The sequence below is a fragment of the Entelurus aequoreus genome, linkage group LG20 (genome assembly GCF_033978785.1).
Source record: "Entelurus aequoreus isolate RoL-2023_Sb linkage group LG20, RoL_Eaeq_v1.1, whole genome shotgun sequence".
Taxonomy (NCBI): Eukaryota; Metazoa; Chordata; class Actinopteri; order Syngnathiformes; family Syngnathidae; genus Entelurus; species Entelurus aequoreus.
Window position 1 is genome coordinate 895,406 of NC_084750.1, and position 20,143 is coordinate 915,548.

General features: G+C 37.1%; 2 protein-coding genes across 2 annotated transcripts; one reads left to right on the forward strand and one right to left on the reverse strand.

Annotated features, from left to right (window-relative positions):
- Positions 1 to 500: 500 nt before the first annotated feature.
- LOC133635803 (gastrula zinc finger protein XlCGF57.1-like) lies at positions 501 to 10,886 on the reverse strand. Its single transcript, XM_062029108.1, has 3 exons — positions 10,242 to 10,886; positions 9,277 to 9,519; positions 501 to 2,878 (listed from the first exon to the last, which is right to left on the reverse strand). The coding sequence occupies exons 1-3, from the start codon at positions 10,285 to 10,287 to the stop codon at positions 1,374 to 1,376; spliced, it is 1,794 nt and encodes a 597-aa protein (XP_061885092.1). The 5' UTR covers positions 10,288 to 10,886; the 3' UTR covers positions 501 to 1,373.
- Positions 10,842 to 17,823, forward strand: LOC133635802 (gastrula zinc finger protein XlCGF57.1-like). Its single transcript, XM_062029107.1, has 3 exons — positions 10,842 to 11,306; positions 13,457 to 13,705; positions 16,041 to 17,823. Exons 1-3 carry the CDS (start codon positions 11,195 to 11,197, stop codon positions 17,498 to 17,500), a joined length of 1,821 nt encoding a protein of 606 aa, XP_061885091.1. The 5' UTR covers positions 10,842 to 11,194; the 3' UTR covers positions 17,501 to 17,823.
- Positions 17,824 to 20,143: the final 2,320 nt, after the last annotated feature.

Sequence of the window (20,143 nt, forward strand, 5' to 3'; positions counted from 1 at the left end):
CACAAAAAAATGACAATTACATTTTGAAACATAGTTTATATTCAATTTCGACTCTTTAAAATTAAAAATTCAACCGCAAAAAAGAAGAGAAAAACTTTAAAAAAGAATTTATGGAACATCATTAGTAATTTTTCCTGATTAAGATTAATTTTAGAATTTTGATTACATGTTTTAAATAAGTTAAAATCCAATCTACACTTTGTTAGAATATATAACAAATTGGATCAAGCTATATTTCTAACAAAGACAAATTATTATTTCTTCTAGATTTTCCAGAACAAAATTTTTAAAAGAAAATTCAAAAGACTTTGAAATAAGATTTAAATTTGATTCTACAGATTTTCTAGATTTGCCAGAATAATTTTTTTGAATTTTAATCATAATAAGTTTGAAGAAATATTTCACAAATATTCTTCGTCGAAAAAACAGAAGCTAAAATGAATAATTAAATTAAAATGTATTTATTATTCTTTACAATAAAAAAAATAAATTTACTTGAACATTGATTTAAATTGTCAGGAAAGAAGAGGAAGGAATTTAAAAGGTAAAAAGGTATATGTGTTTAAAAATCCTAAAATCATTTTTAAGGTTGTATTTTTTTCTCTAAAATTGTCTTTCTGAAAGTTATAAGAAGCAAAGTAAAAAAAATAATGAATTTATTTAAACAAGTGAAGACCAAGTCTTTAAAATATTTTCTTGGATTTTCAAATTCTATTTGAGTTTTGTTTCTCTTAGAAATAAAAATTTCGGGCAAAGCGAGACCAGCTTGCTAGTAAATAAATAAAATTTAAAAAATAGAGGCAGCTCACTGGTAAGTGCTGCTATTTGAGCTATTTTTAGAACAGGTCGGCGGGCTACTCATCTGGTCCTTACGGGCTACCTGGTGCCCGCGGGCACCGCGTTGGTGACCCCTGCATTAGATCTTAATAACAACATGACTGCAATTTTCAAGTTGCTTCTCTTGGATTGCTTTTGTGTATGTGTTTCATTATTTATCATTATTAGGTAATTGTGAAAAATATATACATTTGATACATATGTATATTATGTAAAACCACTAATGGTAACATTAGCTCACTGGTGGTGTTCTTGATATATTATTTGGTTAGAAACATTTTACTTTGAGGAAGTTTTAAAGCGCTGGCTGAGAATCATCATTAAAAACAATGAATATAAAATAGAAAAATATATTACTGATTTATTTTTAATGAGTACTTCTAGTAACTTAAAAGTGTTATGTAATTCATAGCATAAACTGGCTGGCTGGGTCCTGACTGGCTAATCTAAACCTAAATCCAGATTTTAGAGAAGCACTCCAATAGACCTGTAGTCACTATTGGGTCCATTCAAAGAGGACTTCCAAATAAGAAAAGTTATTTTCCTTTGTGTGTTCCCATGTGTGTTTGCATGTTACTACTGTCAGAAAATCTTTTATTACACACTGAACAACTGAAAGGTTTTTCTCCGGTGTGTATTCTCATGTGTCTTTGCATGCTACTATTGACAGAGAATCTTTTCGCGCAGACTGAACAACTGAAAGGTTTTTCTCCGGTGTGTCCTCTCATGTGTGATTGCATGTTACTTTTGGTAGAGAATTTTTTATCACAAACTGAACAACTGAATGTTTTTTCTCCGGTGTGCGTTCTCATGTGTATTTCCATACTATATTTGTAAGAAACTCTCCTACCACAAACTGAACAACTGAAAGGTTTTTCTCCGGTATGTTTTCTCATGTGTATTTGCAAACAATATTTGTGAGAAAATCGTTTACCGCAAACTGAACAACTGAAAGGTTTTTCTCCTGTGTGTTTTCTCATGTGCATCTGCATACTATATTTGTGAGTAAATCTTCTACCGCAAACTGAACAACTAAAACGTTTTTCTATTGTACCCATTTCCATGTTCGTAGTCAAGTCATTGTTTCTGATAAGGCCTTTTGCCCAAACTGAACAACTATAGTGGGTTTGCACATTATGTGTGTCTTCAACTCTTTTACCACGAACTGAACAACAGAAAGGTTTTTTGCCTGTGTGTGTTCTCATGTGTTTTTGCATTTTACGTTTTTCAGAAAATATTTTATTGCAAACTGAACAACTGAAAGATTTTTCTCCTTTGTGTGTTCTCATATGTCGAGTCAAATTGGAATTTACAACAAACCTTTTTGCACAAACCGAACAACAAAAGGGTTTTTCTCCTGTGTGTGTTCTTATGTGTATTTGCATTTTACTTTTGGAGGAAAATATTTTACCACAAAATGAACAATAGAAAGGTTTTTCTCCTGTGTGTGTTCTCACGTGTAATTCCATATTTACATCAACGTCTGATGTTATGTCGTCACTATCTGATAGTGGAGCTAAGAGCTTGTCTGCTTGTGATCCTCCACAGTGGTCTTCATCAGCTTCTGTTGTCATGTGTTGAGTTGAGCTGCTGCTTGAAGGTTTCATCTCTCTCTTCTCCTCACTTGGACTGTGATGAAGCTGTGAGGACTCAGGTGGTTTGTCTTCATGGTCTTCAGTCTTCACAGAGACAACAGTCAGTGGAAACTTGGTGAGATCAGCCTCCTCTTGCCCTAGAATACACTCTTCCTTCTGACTAATCCACACTTCCTCCTCTTCCTCTTTATAATGAGGGGGTTGGGGTTCTTCGTCTTTCTCTTTAAAGTTAGGGGCATGTGGCTCCTCCTCTTCCTCTTTAACACATACGGGCTGTGACTCCTCATCCTCTTTATCACGAGGGAGCAGTGACTTCTTCTCTTCCTTTTTAATTTGAGGCGACTGTGGCTCCTCGAGGTGTTGTGGAGCCTTCTGCTCCAAAGTGAAGCTCCCCCCCTGCGGTTGAGGCACACTATCTTCTTGACATCCAATCAGCTGGTGGACGTCTGCAGAACAAAACAGCAAAACAAACACATTTTAACTCAGACATGTCAAATAATAAATGTCTGCAGAACAAAACAGCAAAAGAAACACATTTTAACTCAGACATGTCAAATAATAAATAGGGGACAGTATGATGTTCAAATATATAACTTATTTCATCTTGTGAGTCAAAGTAAGGCACTTTTTACTTCACGTTATTTGTATTGGTTAAAGCAAATCAACAACAGAGCATTTTCTTCATTGTGTATAATGTATAAGAACAAAGCCTCAACAAACAAAGTTCAATACCTTGAACTCACCAAATAAAATGGTACTCTGACCAGACTCTGCAGGGAAGTTTCTTTTGTTACATTCAGTGAAAGTGTTGAAATACAAGAATCAAAGACCATCGCCTGAAACCCAGATGTGCCTCTAGATCACATGATTGCAACCCAGCGATTATGTTTATATAGTACTTTTTTCTCCAGAGACTCAAAGAGCTTTACATAGTGAAACCCATTATCTACATTTGAGCTACAATTAAACCAGTGTGGGAGGCACTGGGAGAATGGTTAGAGCAGGGGTCCCCAAACTACGGCCCGCGAGCCGGATACGGCCCCCCAGCGTCCAAAATCCGGCCCGCGGGAAGTCCCAAGTTAAAAAAAAAACAAACAAAAAAACATTTTTACTATTATTTTTTTTAAATTTGTCATTACTAGTCCATTTTCTAACGTCTCCTAGCCACTCAGGCAAATCATATTGTCTAAAAATGCATTTTACCATCGATAACGTGACATGCAGCAAGTGCACTGTTTAAGTCAATTAGTGCGCAAGGAATATATATATATATGAATACACATATATATACACATATATATATATATATATATATATATATATATATATATATATATATATATATATATATATATATATATATATATATACACACACACATATAGACACATATACATATATACACATACATATATATATACATGGACATATACATAGACATATACACACACATATATACACATTTACATATACATATATACACACACACACACATTTACATATATATATATATATATATATATATATATATATATATATATATATATATATATATATATATATATATATATATATATATATATATATATATATATATATATATATATATATATATATATATAGTGCGGCCCCCAGCCAAATTGTTTTACCCCAATGCGGCCCCGGAGTCAAAAAGTTTGGGGACCCTTGGGTTAGAGTGTCTTATATATATATATATATATATATATATATATATATATATATATATATATATATATATATATATATATACACACACACACATATAGACACATATACATATATACACATACATATATATATACATGGACATATACATAGACATATACACACACATATATACACATTTACATATACATATATACACACACACACACATTTACATATATATATATATATATATATATATATATATATATATATATATATATATATATATATATATATATATATATATATATAGTGCGGCCCCCAGCCAAATTGTTTTACCCCAATGCGGCCCCGGAGTCAAAAAGTTTGGGGACCCTTGGGTTAGAGTGTCTTGCCCAAGGACACAACGGCAGTGAATCGAATGGGGGGAAGCTGGAATCGAACCTGAAACCCTTAAGTTGCTGATATGGCCGCTCTATACTAACTGAGCCAAAACAGCCTCATTTCTAATTGTAAATTATTCCATATATGAAAACCCTTATATGATATACATATTTGTTTAACATTTGTTCATACCTTTGCTTTTGAGTACACATCAATCCCTCTTAGTTCATATTTACTGGTTCACTTCTGAAACATCTTCTGGAAGTATATTATTATTTACTTTATACATCATTTGAGCAGTTGTGTTTTATACAAGATCATTTACTTTTAAAATGTGTGACTTTATGAATCATTCGTTGGGTCTTGATAATCATTTCCATTAATTATTTGTATTACTCTCTTTTTGTAGTATGAATATTGTTTTGTGATTGTTTATATGTATGTCCCCAGACCTTTACAAAGTAGTAATGTATACATCAACTAAAGTTGGTTACAATAAATGCAGTTAATATTTGTTATGGCTGTATTTTGTTCTATTTAATATTTTGTTGTGTTCTTTATATAATTTTGTGTAGATTACATTTTAGCTTTACTTCAACAATAACTCATTTTACTTTTACTCTTTTAATTTAAATTTTATCCATCATACTATGTGTTTTACATATTTGCAATATACAAATATGATATATTTAGTTTTATGGAAGTTTAGTGATAGTTAATTAATGTCGGCCATCTTTTTATGGTCAAGTTCTCTCTGGATATAAGATGAGAGCTAAATCAAGCAGTATTGAAGATGAAGAATGGAAGGTTATTCTATACATAATTATATATAATTACACTCAGTGGCGACAATTAAAGACCACTTTCATCCAGTTCATTTGAGCAAAAGAAATTACGAAAGTGAAATGCTTATTGATTGTAATCACTGCGCTATGTGCATGTGCTTTTACTCTTATTTTCTTACTCTTATTTAATGTGAAAACATGTAGTGTACAGTATGGGATTGCACAGGGTTAGGATTATAGCAAATGTTTTCAATTACCTTCTTGCAAAAACTACAAAATTTACATTACATATTTTTATTAATCAGATATTACTTTGGATTCTTGGTGACACGCGCAGAAAAGGTGCAATTTTGAAGCAAGGTTTTGTCAGGCCGAGTGTTACTGAGAGTGGAATTACCACGTTTGCTCAGACAAGATAATGTTGTTGTTGGATCTCTCGGCCTCCCGCATAATCTTTACTTCCGACACTTGTCTTTTTCTGGGTCGTGGGGAAACTGTTGCAAATGTTTCACGCATTTTTGGCGAGCGGAGCATCCCCATGCCGCACAACATGGAATGTTTACTTGGCAAAAAACTCTTCAATTCAAAGAGATGTCGAGTGAGGATGTGCAGTGTAAGCTTAGCAGCGTCTTCAAGATGGCCTCCAATGTGGCGCCCCGTAGTCACGTGAGGGCTTTTGACAAATCATACCCTCTCAATATACGGCTTTGGTGGAAGTTGGAAAAAGACTTGTCTGCCTGCACTCACACTCGTGTTGGCGTAGAAGCCAAGAACAATGGACTTACCATTAATAAAACTTCATGTTTTAGCAGTAATTTAGTTGTCAGAAGTATTTGATACTCAAGTAAGTTATCAGTAATTTTATGACATATAGCGGCCAAAATTATCGCGTTTCCTGTGTTTGGGGGCGGGGCTCCCTTAGAGAGTAAGAAGTTGTGGTATTCGGAAGGACTTAAGAGTAGAGCCGAAGCATTGAGAGGAGTCAGATGGGGTGGTTCGGGAATCTGGTCCGAATGCCCCCGGGACGCCAGTCCTTGAGGAGATGTTTAGGGCACGTCCAACCGGTAGGAAGCCACAGGGAAGACCGTGGGTCTCACAATCACTCTTTTCACTAAGGAAGCCCCGCCCCCTAAAGCAGGAAAAGCGATCATAACATTACTGATAACTTATTTGAGTACCAAATACTTCTGACAACTACGTTACTGCTAAAATGTTTATTCACGTAAAGTGATGATAAGTCCATTGGTCTTGACTTCAACGCCAACACCAATGTGTTGTGAGGACGGCGGAAAAGATCATCAGGACTCCTCTTCCTCCTATCCATGAAATCGCAAAAAGCTGCTGCCTGACCAGGGCTCAGAAAATCTGCGGAGAGTCCTCCCACCCCCACCATGGACTGTTTCTACTGCTGGACTCTAGAAAGAGGTTCCGCAGCCTCCGTAGCAGAACCTCCAGGTTCTGTAACAGCTTCTTCCCTCAGGCCATAAAACTCTTGAACGCATCATAATAAGCCCCTCAATTCCCCCCAAAAACGGATTAACTCGCTGGAATATAAAGACATCCATAAACGTGAATGCATATGCAAAAGTGCAATATATTTATCTGTACAGTAATCAATTTTTTACACTACCGTTCAAAAGTTTGGGGTCACCCAAACAATTTTGTGGAATAGCCTTCATTTCTAAGAACAAGAATAGACTGTCGAGTTTCAGATGAAAGTTCTCTTTTTCTGGCCATTTTGAGCGTTTACTTGCCCCCACAAATGTGATGCTCCAGAAACTCAATCTGCTCAAAGGAAGGTCAGTTTTGTAGCTTCTGTAACGAGCTAAACTGTTTTCAAATGTGTGAACATGATTGCACAAGGGTTTTCTAATCATCAATTAGCCTTCTGAGCCAATGAGCAAACACATTGCACCATTAGAACACTGGAGTGATAGTTGCTGGAAATGAGCCTCTATACACCTATGTAGATATTGCACCAAAAACCAGACATTTGCAGCTAGAATAGTAATTTACCACATTAGCAATGTATAGAGTGTATTTCTTTAAAGTTAAGACTAGTTTAAAGTTATCTTCATTGAAAACTACAGTGCTTTTCCTTCAAAAAATAAGGACATTTCAATGTGACCCCAAACTTTTGAACGGTAGTGTATATCTGCACCTTATTGCTCTTTTATCCTGCACTACAACGAGCTAATGCAACAAAATTTCGCTCTTATCTGTACTGTAACGTTCAAATTAGAATGACAATAAAAGGAAGTCTAAGTCTAACACGAGTGTGAGTGCAGGCAGACAAGTCTTTTTACAACTTCGAATCGCTGCACGGACAAACAAATCTTAGACGGCAGAAATTACGTATAAAAAGACAGCCAATCAGGCTTCCTGCTTCACACACATCTGATTACAGACACACACATTTTTTAAACACATGCACACAACTCTTCAGTACGGACACACACATTTTATTACGCACACACAACTCTTGCAAAAGTCACATGTAAAAATACAATGTTTTTGTCAAAAAAAAAGCCAATCGAGGTTTTCTGGTTCACACAAATTTGAATACAGACACACATTTTTTACAAACACACACACACATCAAAATAAGGACAAATGTCTTTTTACCCACATATAAATCATAAATCATAATACAGACAGACAACTTAAAACACACGGCTCTGATTACACACACACATTGAGATACAGACACACACATTAGTACACCGACACGTGAAGAACAAAGATGTGCAGATTAAGAGATCCGTTTGCAAATACTTTTGCTACAATCATAATTCCATATTCCGCAGCCAAGCAGGCTAAACTGTCAATCATGGACGCCAAGATGTGACAGAAAAGCAGCGACCAAACTGGATTGCTTAACCCGGCAGCAAGACGCCAAAGCGAGCAGATCAGAGATAAAACAAAACATGAATCATTTTTTGTTACTACTATACTCGGCTCACACGTACAATGTTTCCAGTTTTTGAATATTTTGAAAATTCCAATCATCCAGAGATGTTTGGTCATGTAACCTAAGCCCCCATAACCACTTTTATATTGTCTCTATATCATTATAGTTAGCTATACCATTGGTTTTATTTATAAGCCATCTAACCACTAATAGTTTTTTAGTCATGTGACCAAGAACCCCAAAACCACGTTCATATTATTGTTGTTGTTATTTTGGGTTGTTTTTTTAGTTTTTTTTTTGCAATGTTATACTCAGCTTGTGTATTGGTTTTTCCAGTTTGTGATTTTTTTGGGTATTTTCATTTATTTATTATAATCGTCAATAGCATTTTAGTCATGTGACCTAGAACCCCAAAACCACGTTCATATTGTTGTTGTTTTTGCAATGGTATACTCAGCTTATGCATTTTTTTCTCCAGTTTATTTATTTTTTTGTTTTAATCATCAATAGCATTTTAGTCATGTGACCTCAAACCCCAAAACCACGTTCATATTGTTGTTGTTTTTGCAATGGTATACTCAGCTTATGCATTTTTTTTTACAGTTTTTGAACATTTTGAAAATGCCAATCATCTTGAGATGTTTGGTCATGTGACCTAAGCCCCCATAACCACTTTTATATTGTCCCTATATCATTATTATACTCAGCTATACCATTGGTTTTATTTTTAAGTCATCTAACCACTAACAGTTTTTTTACTCATGTGACCTAGAACCCCAAAACCACGTTCATATTATTGTTGTTGCTATTTCTGAGTTGGTTTTTTTTGCAATGTTATACTCAGCTTATGCATTCAGCTTATGCATTTTTCCAGTTTGTGATTATTTTTTTGTATTTTCATTTATTTATTATAATAGTCAATAGCATTTTAGTCATGTGACCTAGAACCCCAAAACAACCGATACACTTGTCAGCTGCGATATTCTCTTATGTTATGTGACTGTGGAGTAAAAAGAAAGTATATCTCCACCTTTAGTCATAACTGTGGACATCTGTTACATTGTATTAGATGATAATATATGGATGTTATGCTTACTTTGAGTGTGATGAAGATGTGAGGACTCAGGTGGTTTGTCTTCGTGGTCTTCAGTCTTCACAGAGACAACAGTCAGTGGAAACTTGGTGAGATCAGCCTCCTCCTGCCCGAGAAGATACCCTCTCTCCTGACTGATGCACACTTCCTCCTCTTCCTCTTTAATGTGGGATGGCTCTGCCTCCTCCTCTTTTACACAAGGGGGATGCAAATATTCCTCTTCAATGTGGGGGGACTGCTGGATGTCTGTTGGTTAAATAAGTAAATATTAAAAGTAGTTTTTGACTGAAACTGCTGACACAATGAGATTTGTGTTCTTGTGTGTTGTGATAAAGGTGTGTGATTAAACAACCAATAAAACATGGAAAATAGTTCATTTTGTCCTAGCCACTAAAATGAGTTCAAAAGCAGTCCAGTAAATAAAAAATAAAAACGGGCTAAGAAATTTGGGGGGCGGGCAGCATTGATCAAAACATTTCTAAAAGACAAATCAGAACTTTTTAAACCTCCGGTGTAAAGTGATTAACCATTTGTTTTCTGTATACATGTCGGCCTATTACACCTGAGCATTATATATACCCTTAATCTTGTAAAGGCATAGTCCCACCATATGTTAAATATCATGGATATAAAAAAAACATTGTCCCTAAAATATTCACAATATGTTTTTGTCATCAATTAAAAATACCTTTCTCCCTTTTTAGGGATTTAGTAAGCCATATTGATTACAATGTCAAATGTATTTTGTGTAAACATGTTGATACACTTTGTTACAAACTGAGAGGAACATCAACCTCTCATAAATATTGTGTCTGATACAGTCTACTTTTCATGTTTAATATAAAAACAAAGCCATGCATCATCATCCTAACAAGACAATTCACCTTCCTAAAAACAATATAGTTAAGAATAGTGTTAATAATCACATATAAAGTGAGTAAACATGTGAGAGTAAGAAGTAAACAAACCTGTTCTGTGTAACACAACTTGATGTTTCTTGAAAACAGCGTCCATAGTTGATGTTGTCGCTTCTTCTCCTCTTTTGTTGGACAAAGTTTCTCCTCGTACTCTGCTGCCGTTCTTTCGCACATTTTCACACAATCACAACACTTTACACTCACACTTGATCTCTGCTTAGCGATGTGTTGATAACTTCCACGTCTCTTTGTTAGCAGCTAACAAGCTAAGCTAACTAGCAAGCTAAGCTAGCAGGAAAATCGACAAAGTACGCTCAGACTAATGTATCTGAATACAAACCATTAATATTTACTATTTAGATATTTAACCTATTACACGACATATGTGTGTGCATGTACGCACTGATTAAGAACCCAGTCTTTCCGTCAAACGCCATCTTGTTTTTCCTCGTCTTTGTTTAGTTATCGCGCAGTGTTGTCAGATCTCGCGAGAGAAACAAAAACCAACACTTTTTCTTCTTTCTTTTCTTCTTTTGATTTTCGTGTTATGTAAAATTACTATTAAAGTATCGGTTCATATCCGGAACACTGGCATTAAACATACAACGGTGTGGCTCGGCGAAGTAAGTGTGCATCAATTATGAATGTCCCAGTGAAACACACGTTGGCCAACATTCATTCCAGGTTTGAGACCTTGTAGACGCCAAAACAGGAGGAAGAAAAAACAAGATGGCGTTTGATGGAGAAGACGTTATTGTGGTTAATAACGTTACTTAAATAATCAGTGCATACATGTACACATATATGTCGTTTAACAGAGTACACATCGTTAATATTTATTTATATCCGGATACATTAGTCTGAGAGCACTGTGACGCTTCTCGTGCTAGCCTGCTAGTTAGCTTAGCTTAGCTTGTTAGCCGCTAACAAAGAGGCGCGGAAGTTATCAACACGTCGCTAAGCAGAGATCAAGTGTGAGTGTAAAGTGTTGTGATTGTGTGGAAATGTGCGAAAGAACGACCGCAGAGTACGAGGATGAACTTTGTCCAACAAAAGAGGAGAAGGAGCTACTGGACGCTGTTATCAAGAAACATCAAGTTGTGTTACACAGAACAGGTTTGTTTACTTCTTACTCTCACATGTTTACTAATTTTATATTTTATTGTTAACACTATTCTTAAATATGTTGTTTTTAGGAAGGTGAATTGTCTTGTGAGGATGATGCACTGCTTTGTTTTTATATTGTTCATGAAAAGTAGACAGTTTCAGACACAATATTTATGAGAGGTTGATGTTCCTCTCAGTTTGTAACAATGTGTATCAACATGTTTACACTAAACTCACACAGTCACCAAATATATTTGACATTGTAATCAATAGAATTTATAATTTCATGGCTAATGTCACTTCCTGATTCTGACCTACATGCATATATAAGTGAAAGTAAACATGTATTGTCAATCATTTTTCAATAAGCAAAGTAGTCAACATTTGTTTTATTAAAAGAAGATCAAGCTGACTGACTTTCCTTCAGCGTGTAGTAGATGGTCTCCAGGTGAATGTGGGAGCTGTGCTCTAAAGAGGAATTGTTGATGGACATACTCCATAAAAACACCACTTAGTAAAACATGTTTTGTAAGAGTTCCTTTTGGCCCAGCCACAAAATGACCATAAAGAACATTATTTTATAAGATAATAAAAATATACAATTACTGTGTTTAAGTAGATTTGGAATTAGATTTTTTTTCTATGATATTTCAATAAATGTAACGACTATACCATTACAGGGTTATGAGGTTTAGGTGGACATGTATATGTTGCAGGTCCCAGGTAGCCAGGACAAGCAGTCAGATAATAATGTCCTGTTAAACAGGAGGAAAAAGCACACAGAACGTTTCAGTTGTTCACAGACTGGTCGCTCTCATCAGAATTTATTAACAGAAATTACAAATCCACAATTCACTTCCCATATCTTTTGTCACTTTGTATTATCATGTCAATGTCTTTTACTTTATCTTCACCTCTATTTTCATCAAAACACTCAATAAACTACCATTAAACCGTTACTGTATCACTGGAGTTATAATGACCATAACAATACTGCATGCCTTTGCCATATATTTTCACATAACCCACATCATCACTCCAAAACATACAATATAGTGCCCAATTAGACATTATTTCACTGTCTTGTCTTTCTCAGGAATATTCACCTTTAAATTAATGCACTTTTTAGCAACATTCATTTAAACACTTTACTTGTCTTCATATTCTTCTTCTTATAATAGCAGCTTTAAGTTACTGTACTTGAAATGTTCATTGACCATTCCTGAGAGCTTAACTTATATAACCATGTCTAAACACAACAAAATAGCATGTAAAACCTCTTTCAGAACACACACATTGTAAAAAAAAAACCATTATAAAATCAATAAGAAAACGAGAGCTCTAATTTGGGAGTCTAAATTAGGATCAGAAGTTCCTATATAAACATTGTGCACTCAAGTCGCCATTTTGTATTGATTACTGCAGCTGTGCACTGGATTAATTCACAAATACTAACTACAACTCGCAAACACTTTAGAGTTAGGCTCCACCATCAGAATGTGTACTTAAACTTATAAAGATCACATGGATATTATTCAGTGAGTTGATTCACCAAAAGTAACCTGTTAAACAGGAGGAAAAAGCACACAGAACGTTTCAGTTGTTCACAGACTGGTCGCTCTCATCAGAATGACAAGACACTTCCGGTCTGCAGGTAATAGCTTTCAATTGGGAAGAAACGCCCTACTGCCCCCCACTGACCAATGTGAATACTGATAAATGTGGAATGACAGCTCCAAAAACGAATTCAAACCACAAAATAAAATAAATAAATCAACACAAAAATGTGACACTTTATGGGTGGGTCACATATACAGAATAAAATGGTTACTCACTTTACACCGGAGGTTAACAGTTTTAATATGCATTTTAGGAATGTTTAATCACTGCTGGCTCATCTTTTTAAACGCTTTTCAAATTGCCCCTACCTCCAAATTCCAAGTCCTATTTCTACCTACCTCACCAAACTTACTGTACTAATTTTGATGTGATTTAGTGGTGAGGACAAAAGGAACTCTTTCCAATGTTTTATTTGGTTGTTTAGTTACACACTTTTTAACACAACACACAAAATAACACAACTAATCTAATTGGGTCACAGTGTCAGTCAAAAACTCATTATATTCTCGCTTAATCTTATTTACCTATTTACCCAACAGACGTTCAGCAGCACCCCCACATTAAAGAGGAAGAGTCACATAGCCTTCATGTAAAACAGGAAGAGGAGGAGCCACAGCCTTTCCACTTTAAAGAAGAAGAGGAGGATCTCTGGATCACTCAGGAGGAAAAGTGTCTTCTAGGGCAGGAGGGGGCTGATCTCACCAAGTTTCCATTGACTGTTGTCTCTGTGAAGACTGAAGACCATGAAGACAAACCACCTGAGTCCTCACAGCTTCATCACAGTCCAAGTAAGCACAACATCCACATATCATCTAATACAATGTTTGTAACAGATGTTCACAGTTATGACTAAAGGTGGAGATATACTTGCTTTTTACTCTACATTCACATAACATAAGAGAATATCGCAGCTGACACGTGTATCAATGATTAACATCCAGGCACCACAGTTATGACTATAGGTGGAGATATACTTGCTTTTTATCTCCACATTCACGTAACATAAGAGCATATCATATCGCAGCTGACAAGTGTGTCTACTGTGTAGTTAAAATTAGAAGGTCAGCCATCACACTGACTTCCAGTCCCTATTAATGTGTGTGCTGTAGCGTGAGGAAAATATGTATGGAGGTGGGGACTATTGATGCAATTAAAATTGGGGCATATCAGGGGCATGGTGGGTCCATACCATGTTGAGACCCCCAAACCCTGAGTGTCTAACATGCAGTTAAAATTGAGGGATGGACGAACAGGGGCCAAGTCAGACAGACTGGAGCCCCATAGAAGCATCCTCATCCCCACGTCACGCCTTTCCACAGGTCAACCCCTCAAAGTTTTACAGGTGTGTGTGCTGTAAGTAGGAGGAGCTGGGAGCCCACAGAAAGCCCTCCCAGCCGATGCAGAAGGCAACCGAAACATACTGCCAGGAAGTCAGCCCCCACAACCCAAGACCCTGGAGGCGTCCCGAGGCAAGCAGAATCCCACAACTATACAAAAACCACAACCAAAATAAAAAAAAAACAGCCCCACTGTCAGGTTCAAACACCGATGACATCTATTAAACAGACAAGAAGCAAGGAATTAAACAGAGACAGGATTCAATTTGGCTCAATGAGGAGAAACATCTGAGCTGTACTCCTTGTACAGGCTTCCACCACGCTCTGGCAAGAAGATTGCACGCCTCCTCTTTTATTTGGACTTTCCCTGATTACATGGCCACAGCTGTTTCTAAGGGTAGAGGGGGGTCGTAAACAGCCGTTGCCCTCGGTCATAAAACAGTTCAAAGAAAAGATGCCTGGAGCTTGCGTCAGGTCCCGCTTCCTCTCCACTTTGTAGATATCGGGTGAAGACAAGATCTTCCTGTGGATTACAATAGATCAAAGAAACTGAACCCCTCCTGTCTCCTCCCATTGTACACAGTGGAGGTTTACAAGCCTTCTGCTTGGTAAGATCAAAGACAGCTTTTGTCCTCTCGCCGGGAACTCATGGCAACTAAAAGTTTTGTGATAACTTAGATACAATTATTCTGACACCCGCCCCCTGGCAGGGGATCCCCTAATACACACAACTAAAACAAAAAACAAAATGACCAAACAAATCCACTGCCAGCAAAACCATCAATGCGCACAAAAAGTACCACACACACGCCAAAATCTCCCAACCAAGCTGCACTTCTCCTAACAACCAAAATAAATATCAGCACTATATGCCGTCCCAGCAGAGGAAACACCAAAGACCGTCCCTTTCCTACAAGAGCCACACCATCCCCATATGCGTGTCCGAACATGCCTTTCCTTCCCCACTTCAATCCACAAACGCTCCAGAACTTTCCCGACTAAATGCAAACCGGGCGGACAATCACTCCACCCCCAGCCCGCCCGCCACCAAACAAAGCCCGCGCCCGCCCGCCCCATCACGACTGTGCAGAGTCTACACTGACAACTTCGTGCAAAAACTGCACAGCCCCCTTGCTCAATGCGAACACCGCATCCAAGCTGCACAGACCGCAATGCGTTTACACAAGTCCAGACCGGAGAACGATGCCTCCCAACAGGGAAAGACGCCAACACATCCCGCCCACATGCCGGCACCTAAGCCAACCAGCAAGCCAACCCCAGCTGGCCCCCAATTACGGCCACCCGATCACTCCAATACAACACAGTAACGACAACCATAGGTAGCTCCATAGCGGCCACCACCGCCCGTCTGCAGCACAAACACCCATAGTTAAAAGCACACCAACCTCATGATATGACATTTCTACATAATTTAGGACAATAGTTTAACATTTTAAACATAATCATACATTTCAAACGTCTTCTGATTTACTTTATTTTTGGGTTCCTGTTTTTCGTTCCTTTTGCTCGTCGAACGTTGTTCTTATTTCTCCTGTTTACTGTTCAATTCTATTATCTGTGAGCAGCTGTGTAAGATTTTACTGCTGTTTTTTTTTCTAATACTCATACTCAAATTGCTTCTGATTTCCCTGATGAACGACATGGTGACCATCTTGAATGTCAATGTGGTGACTGATGACATTATCAGAACACATGCTGGTGCAGGACAAGGTTTCATGTGACTGAGCAAAGCTGGAAAACGTTTTTATCTTCTTGTGTCCTGCAGACGTCTGTGAAGAACATCTTCTCCCTGAGCAGCAAGAATGGACCTCCAGGATGGAGCAGAAAAAACAGCTTCCCCCCCACATTAAAGAGGAGGAGGAGTCTCGGCCACCCCACTTTAAAGAGGAAGAGGAGGAACACAGCATCAGTCAGGAGGGAGAGTATCGTGAAAAACTGGAGGAGGTTGATGTCACCAAGATGCCAGTGACTGGTGTGATTGTGAAGAGTGAAGATGATGAGGTCCAAGGTGAAAGTGAGAAGAGAGAGGTGGAGCCTCCAAGCAGCAGCTCAACTCAACACATGACAACAGAAGCTGATGGAGACCACTGTGGAGGATCACAAGCAGACAAGATCTTAGCTCCACTATCAGATAGTGACGACACAACGTCACACTCTCCTGACACTGATGATGAAGACTCTAAAGCTGATAAGACATGTCACACTGACAACACACACTTGACATGTTCTCACTGTGACAAAACTTTTAAATACCGTTGTGATCTTAAAGTGCACATGAGAATACACACTGGAGACAAACCTTTTTCCTGCTCAGTGTGTGGTAAAGGTTTTGCACGAACAAATGTATTGAAAGAACACATGCAAACACACACTGGAGAAAAACCTTTTGTTTGCTCACTGTGTGGAAAAGGTTTTGCACGAAAACATGTGTTGAAAGAACACATGAGAACACACACGGGAGAAAAACCTTTTTCCTGTTCAATCTGTGGCAAAGATTTTGTAAGAAGACAGTATTTAAAAGCACACACGATAATGCACACCGGAGAAAAACCTTTTTCTTGTTCAATCTGTGGAAAAGCTTTTGTACAAAGTCAATATTTGAGTATACACATGAGAACACACACCGGAGAAAACTATTTTACCTGTTCAATTTGTGGTAAAGGTTTTGTACGAAGTCAATGTTTGAAAGTACACATGAGAGCGCATATCGGAGAAAAAACTTTTATCTGTTCAGTTTGCGGTAAAGGTTTTGTACAAAGTAACAATTTGAAAAAACACATGAAAATACACACTAGAGAAAAATCATTCACCTGTTCAATCTGTGGTAAAGATTTTGTACAAAGACCGCATTTAAAAGTACACATGAGAAAGCACACTGGTGAAAAACCTTTTTCTTGTTCAATCTGCGGTAAATGTTTTACACAAAGTCAGAGTTTGAAAAGACATGTAAGATTGCACACTGGAGAAAAACCTTTTGCCTGTTCAATATGTGGCAAAGGTTTTGTACAAGGTCAAAATTTGAAGGGACACATGAAAATACATACTGGTGAAAACCCCATTCCTGTTCAAGCTGCAACAAACTTTTGTGAGGGATCAAAACGGATAACACACATGAGAACACACACAGATGAGAAAGTGTTTAGTTGCAGTGTGTGTGATGAAAGATTCTCTTATAAGTACAAGTGTAAGAAACACAAGTGTGCTGGTAAGAACAGCAGCAAATGAAGCTGCAGGATTTTCAATCAACCATCAAGACTTTGATAACTTTGAGTTTCTAATAACATCAGCACAAATTAAATGTGTGACACTGTTGTGTATGTAACACAATGTTGTTAGTATGCTTCTATCATTAATAGATTATATATTTTAGATGAGTGGTTTTTCAGTCAAGTACATGCATTAATATTCAACATTGTTTACATTTATTTAAAAAGGAACAGCAGAATTTGACTGAAAATGTGAGAGTAAACAGTACAAAACATGTGTTACATACAATGAACATTGAGTGTGTATATATAGATAATCATAATGCCCTTTTATACTTATTTATAGACGTGTGTTTGTATGAGTTTTTGATTTAATAAAGTGTTACACATTTTCATTTGTTTATTTCATTTGTAAATGATTCAATAGATGAACTCCTAAATTTTCAGCCAATGCAATAAGTCGGTTTCCCATTCAAATTTGTACTCATTTCATCGAAGCTGATGTTGAAAGTGTATGAAATCTTCTTTTATCCAAGACCCCTGGATTGCAGCCAAAAAGCAACAGCCTCGACCACCTTCCAGTTAAAGTGGAGATCATCGGAGAAGGTATCTGCAATAACCGATAAAAGGTGGGATTTGCACCCCACCCAACGCATTTGTTGTGGCATGGCAGCCATCAGTTTATCCACATATCATATACTCGGTTCTTCATGAGGTGCTCAGGTATGTTGCGAAAGAGTTCATGATGAAGCACAGGACCTATACTATTTTTTTCCTTGCCTATTTATAGAGGTCAGAGGGAAGGCAAGACAAACTTATTTCAAATAGCGGACCTTTTGTGGGATGCAAATGTGATAACCACTACACTATGGAAACTGCTGCAAAGAATATGACTTTAACAAATTAGTCCCAGTCTAAATTTGTCTGTATTCAGGCCCACACTAATCATTACAAAACCACCTTTTGTCGCATTCCTCTTATTGTTCCCCAAGTCTTGGTGCAATCAGTCAAATTGAAGATCTCCTGCGTATACGCCAGCGATCTCCACTTAGACTGTAAGGTGATCGAGACGATTGCTTTTCGGCTGTAATCCAGAGGTCTTGCATTTCCCACAAAAACGGATTTTGTACTTTTCCCAACATCAGCTTAGAAAAAATTTGTAAAAACTCCAAGGAAAAACAGACCTATAGCGCTGGCTGAGAATCAGACCCAGGTCTCTCGCATGACAAGCCGGTATGCCACTGATGTGTATTACTGGTCTTGTCATCCTCGTCTGGACAGAAGGATGACACGGCAGTGCGGCTGGATCAAAAGAGACGTCGGAGACGCTTTACTGAACTAAAAGTTGCTTTATTACAAGCGAGCGTCATTATACAGGACTGCAGTTCCTGGAGGAGGTCAAGTCAAAGAACATGAGGCACTCCTGACTTGTTTTTATATTCCCAAAGTAGAGGTGTTTGTTTCCTCTTGGTACTGGACTGCCAACACTATAGGTACGGACACAGTGGACTTAAAATGACTAAATGCTGAGAAATTTGTCAGGAATGAAGGGTTAGAATCCCACCTAATTGTTTTCATTTTTTCGCTGTTTAAAATTCACCCGCAATCCTTATTTTGAGTCACTGACTCTGACGAACGATTTTCACTTTGGAAAGACTTGCATCTGAATTTTGAGTTGTGCAACAAACAGTACTAAAGTACTGTGTTTTACTTCTGTGGGACCATGCAGCATTACTGAGTCCACACATCACAACATTCAGAGAGGAATGCTGTGATTACTTCTCAAAGTTCAACAAGATGATAACTGATGAAATAAGAGGTACATAAATAATCTCCCCATTATGAGATTGAACCCCGGTCTTCGGCTTGACAGGCATAGATACAGTCCCGGTTGTGTCTAGAATAAAAGAGGGCATTTCCTTTGAGTCATCAGGCCTCCGTCAGTTGTAACGACTATGGAAACTTCTTTGAGTAAAACATTGTAATAAACATCATGGAATCAAAAAAAGATGGAATAATTCTCCAATGGATCTGGGATGATTCCCTTTTCATGGTGGTTCCACGGGAACTCCCATTTTCCCTGGAAAACAGTATTTTGGTCAGCAAATGGGTCCATCTTAAAGCTGTAAGGGAATAATGAGATAAACAAGGGGACGTAGTGTTCCCCTTCACAGCTTATAGACATTGTTCAAAGGGAGACATTGTTCTGTCACACCGCTTGGAGGCTCCAATGAAGGATCACTAGAATGTCAGGCTTTAAAATATTCAAATTATTATTGCGATATTTCTTGTGAATTTGTTGTTTTTGTATTGACTTATATTCTTTTTAACATAATTTCTTTGATTTACCGTAAAAAAGAAACCTTCTCCAGCCAAGTGACTTTTGACCTAATTTAATTTACCTGTTCATGACCTTTTAATTAATATTTCTGCTTCAACTGTATAACTTCTAATAATACTTGTAGATCATTAATTTAATGTATTTGTTCTTGTTTTTTTAGGGTTATTTTATTTATGTATCCTATGTCCTGTAAAGTAACATTTAAAGGCTTCTCAAACGTGATGTTGATTAGGAGTTTTTGTTATCTACAAAAAATTCTTTGATAAATCTTCTGGTAATGTCAAGGAAAGAATCGTCATTAAAAAGCGATAATACGATGAT